A 4,946-nucleotide genomic window follows, 5' to 3' on the forward strand; every position below is an offset into this window, starting at 1 on the left:
TCTGACTAGTGCATCTTATGTGTAGCTACTGTTCCTCTGTCAGTGGAGGCTTGCTTGCATGTTGCTATGATGCTTAACAGATTTTAGCAGCGTGTCTAGACTACGATAGGCTAGGAAGAAAGTCCTGGAAATCTACTTCTGAAGTTCAACCAGTGAAACCCAGTGGATCACCATGGTCCCTCTGTAGCTGATCATGGGGCTGGTGTGGGATTGGCCAGAGTTGTGCATGGGCGGGTTGGGGGATGGACTCAGATGGCAGCTGACAGCATGTGAATGCTTGCTGTTGTGAATGTTGCCATTTACATGCACTACATTTGTACTCAGTAAGCCTGTTTATAAAAATAAAGGTTAGGGAATGGGAAAGAAAAAGACACTCAGCCCGTTTATGGTGGGTTAGACTTGGGGCTCGGTGCTGCTCCTCCAAGATGGATTTCCTCCTCCACAGGGAAGTCTAGGAACAAAGAGATAGGCCCTAGCTCAGGATCGGGGTGGCAATAGGGAGTAGAGAGAACCTTCATGATTGCTTGGCAGGGGCCGTCTGGTGAGGCTGGCTCCAGGGCCAAGAAACCCACTGGGGCACCTGGCATCTTGGTTACACGAGACCCCACTATGAGGTGAGGGTGCTGCTGTCTCAGCCAGGAGAAACACTGCTCCCAGGTCTGAGCACTTGGCATTGTGGTCCCATCTTAGCCATCAGCCACGCTGCAGCCCTTTATTCCCTGCACCGTGTGCTTTTCCTCCCTGTGTCCAGGTTTCTTCTGCGGGTGCAGTCAGCACAGTGGACTGGCCAGCTGGCTAACCCTATGGGGTAGGCCAGGGAAAGAAAGAGAGAGGGGCCTTCAGCAAAGCCAAAGAAGGGGACTGGTGAGAGGTCCAGGCCCGAGGGAGCCTGTGGAAACTACACAGCTAGGAGGAGGAGGTGTTCAGCCATGTCCATGATGGGCTAGCAGTGATCTAGCTTCTGGAACATGGGGCCTGAGTGTGATGCTAGACTTAGGCCAGGATTTCTCCTGAGAGCAGGAATTGAGAAGGGGACAGTCAAGTTGGACCCAGCAGGCCCTGAGGGCCCGTTGGCATTGGGCAAAAGGAAGGCCTGTGGCAGCAGAGGCTTCCTGGGCAGATGGGGGTTATGGCTCTGCAGCTGTTGGCTTTTCTATGGGTTAATGATTTATGATGGGTGGAGGCTGGGCCCTCTACGGGGTTGTCTTCCTGCACCTCGAGCTGCTGGGGGAGGGAGGGTAGGAGCTGGTGAGCTCGTGTGCACAGGTTGTAAATGAGAGACCAAGCTCTGTTGCCAAAACTTCAGTCTTGAGCTTCATCTGATTGCATTTCTGGCCTTCTTTTAACAGGAGAGCGGCTAGGACGGTGCTAGTCTGAGCTGGACCTTGTCTGATGGCTTCCTCCGACTGTCCGCCACAGCCTGCCATAGGTATAGTACCCAGGCCTTCCTGCCCCTGCTTGTCTGTCCTCAGAACAGGGGCATGGGGGCTGGCAGAGGGGCACTGGCTTTGGAGCCCGGCTGACTCCAGGTATGAATCCAGCTCTGCTGGTGCTTCGCTGAGTGTCTGGCGGGGCAAGTCACCTCCTCCATCTACCTCAGTTTTCTTGTCTATAAAATGGAAATCATTTCCTCCTAGCAAAGTAGGGCCTGGACAAGGGTTAGTTGTTTACCTTTTCTTCCTAATGTCTCCTGGATACATGAGTAGAGCCTCTTGGGGCTGAAGCTTATAAATTGGGGATGGGATTCTGAGGGTTAAGAATAGGGGTTCAGGGCCATCCATCTCCATCCCTAATAAGGTTGGGTCATCTAGCAGTGGTAGGGTTGCCAGATCTAGGAAAAAAAAGAAAAAGAAAAATTCTTGTACTAAAAAATTATTCATTGTTTATCTGAAATTCAAATTGAATTCAGCACCCTCTATTTTCTCTGGCAGCCCTAAAAGTGGGGCCTCAGAGACACTGCAGACCCTACCCTTGAACTGGACACCAGGCTGGGCCTCAGCTGCCTCTTCCTCCTGCCTGCCTGGGGGAGGCAGAATAGCTGAGTGGTTATGCTGAGGCCTTTGTCTCCAGTCCCATCTGGGTTTGCATCCTGACTCTGACACTCACACTGTCATCTTTGGAGTGGCTTGGTATCTCTATGGGCCAGTTTCATCATCCATAAAAATGAGGATACTAATAATACCCTCTCCTGTGTTGTGGCAAGGTTTAAATATATGTAAGGTGCTGGTGTATGGTTATCAATCACTCAGTGGATGGGAGGTGTTATCATTGGAGGGTGTTGGCGGGACAGATTACCTGGTCGACCTGAATGGTGAGACTCTTCCTCCCTGAGCTTCTTCCTGAAGGTGGGGTTAGCACAGTGGACCCACCTTCTCTGTGACCTGGAACATGGGGTCCTCTGCCTCCTGGGCTCGCTTGGGTTGGCTCTCCGAAGGACTGGGTGTGTCTGGGGACTTCAAAGGCAAGAGCAGCCTGCTTCACCATGCCATCTGTCCAGATGGTTGGGAAGGGCTTCATTCAGATCTCAATTATCCAGGGAGGGGCCTAACGATATTTCCTTCTGATAAAGAGCAGCAACTGATTGCCTGGGTCTCAGAATCCTGGGAGAGGGGCCTTGGGGACAAGGGCATGTCCTGGTTCATGGTCATGACATTGGGTCCCACTCTGGCCCCTGCTACTATGGGCATCCTGCTTCCTTTGTCCTATTCACCAAGATGGCCAAACAAAGAAAGTGAGGGCAAAAAAAAATTATGATTAATCAGTTCAGTTCCATTCAACTCATTCAACAAACATTTGATGAACATTTATATCTAGTATTGCTGGCTAGTGTCATCTGGTTGAACCAGGCTACTTGCTACATTCTGATTCTTTGAGAGCTCCCATTGTCTTACCAGATCAAATTCAAATTCCTGCAGAAGGGACTTCCCCAGGACCTTATAGCCTCTTCATCTTAGCTCATGTCCTTAACCCCATTGGGCCTCTGGCAGTCCTCTGCTCCTGGAATACCTTCCCCTCCACCGGAGCCTGCCAAACCCTCTCTGACTTGTGCCAGGACAGCCTTCTGCTGAGGTCATCCCTGAAGTCCAGGTGAGCATTGACCTCCTTCTCTCGTTCTGCATCATTTCAGTCTGTTGTTTTATGTTTTCATCTTACCATATTTGGCCTCCCTTGCTGGCAGTGAGTTCTTGACACCAACGGCCATATCTCACTTCTTGACCCCCCTGGCACAGGGGCTGCTTGGGACTGCTTAGTGGATGCTTGGATGACTGTTTTGATGGTACAGCTTAAGCTGTTTGTACTTTTGAAGGGAAGGTGCTAAAATGGCCTGAGTCTCTGGACACAGCCTGTGGGTGGGGAAGGACTGTCCATTTCTCCTAGGGTCATAGACTGGGCTTTGACTCAAGACTGTCATCATCATCGTAATGATAATGATTACAGTAATGATGAAGATAATAAGTAGAATCTTCATCATAAGACTAGTTAACATTTAGTGGGTACATACCTCACACCAGGTACTTTTGTGTGTGCTAATTCATCCCCTCCTCCAGCAACCCTGGGAGGTTACTATTATTATTCTCATTTGACAGATCAGGAAACTAAAGCTTCTAGGGGTAAACTAACTTACCACTCCCACAGCTAGTATATGGGAGAGCTGGACACTGAACCTAGAGGGCCTGACAATAAATCTAGTCTCTACAATGACACTGCCCCTGTGCAAAGGGAATCCTCCCTCTCCTGCATGGCAGATTCAGGTGGGTGAGGACCAGGGGTACTGAAAGTAGGTAAGTCCCATCCATCAGGATGGGTTTGTATCTGGTACCCTCTCCCCATGCCACCCCCCTCCAAAAAAAAAGTAGACAAGGACTTAGTGGTCATTTAGCCCAGTATTTTTCAAACTTTTAAAACCACAACCCATAATGAGGAATGCATTATACATGACAATAGTGGTGTGTGTATGTGTTGTCTGTTCAACAAATCCTTATCATGTGCCTAATATGTGCTGGGCCCTGTTCTATATGCGGGGAATATAGCAGTGAACAAAACAAAGATACCTGCCATCATGAAGCTTATATTCTAGTAGGGGAGACAATAAAATAAGTACACCATATAGCATGTCACATGCTGGTAAGTGCCATAGAGAAAAAAATAAAGTAGGTAAGATGTATAGGGAGTTTCAGGTGTGTCTTTGTGAGCAGTGGTCATGCAGCCCCACTGAGACCCAAAGGAGTGAGAGCAGGAGAAGATTCATCCTGGGGGAAGAACATTCTGGGCCTGGGGACTGAAAGTGCAGAGGTCCTGAGGCAGGAACATATCTGGGACACATAAGGTACACACAGAAAGACCAGTGTGACTGGAGCAGAGGGAGCAAGGGGAGAGTGGTAGAAGATTCTATACACACACACATACACATACACATACAATGTATATAATATATATGTTGTTGTTATTTGCCATCAAGTCGGACCCGAGTCATAGCGACCCCTCCTTGGGTTTCTGAGGCAGTATCACTATGGAAGTAGATTGTCCCATCTTCCTTCTAAGAAGTGGCTGGTGGGTTTGAACTGCCAGCCTTCTGGTTAGCAGTCAGGTGCCTTAGCCACTATGCTACCAGAGCTCCTATAATATATATATGTATATATATATAAAACTCAAACAGAAGTATCAAAAATAAAATATTATTAAATATGATTTTATTAATAGTATAATATTTTTAAAATTCTCAAACAAGAAATTAAAAAACAAAATAAAATGCTGATTGGGAAGCCCCTAATTAACTTGATGACCCGCTAATGGGTTGAGAGCTCTGGTGACTAGTGCCTAAGGCAATTTTGACTGCTAACCAGAAGGCTTGTGCTTCAAACCCACCAGCCACTCCTTGGAAGGAAGGTTGAACAATCTACTTCAGTAGAGATACCACCTCAGAAACCCAAGGAGGGCTTGCTAGG

At 48.3% G+C, this 4,946-nt stretch overlaps 1 protein-coding gene across 1 annotated transcript in view; it reads left to right on the forward strand.

The window, feature by feature from the left end:
* Positions 1–1,392: 1,392 nt before the first annotated feature.
* ARHGEF10L (Rho guanine nucleotide exchange factor 10 like) overlaps positions 1,393–4,946 on the forward strand; it is a 164,736-nt gene continuing 161,182 nt past the window's right edge. Inside the window, exon 1 of the mRNA XM_007935629.2 lies at positions 1,393–1,429. Coding sequence (XP_007933820.1) covers positions 1,393–1,429 — 37 coding nt within the window. The remainder of the gene's footprint in view (positions 1,430–4,946) is intronic.

Source organism: Orycteropus afer, unplaced genomic scaffold, assembly GCF_000298275.1.
Source record: "Orycteropus afer afer isolate SDZICR_OR568_19922 unplaced genomic scaffold, OryAfe1.0 scaffold00031, whole genome shotgun sequence".
Taxonomy (NCBI): Eukaryota; Metazoa; Chordata; class Mammalia; order Tubulidentata; family Orycteropodidae; genus Orycteropus; species Orycteropus afer.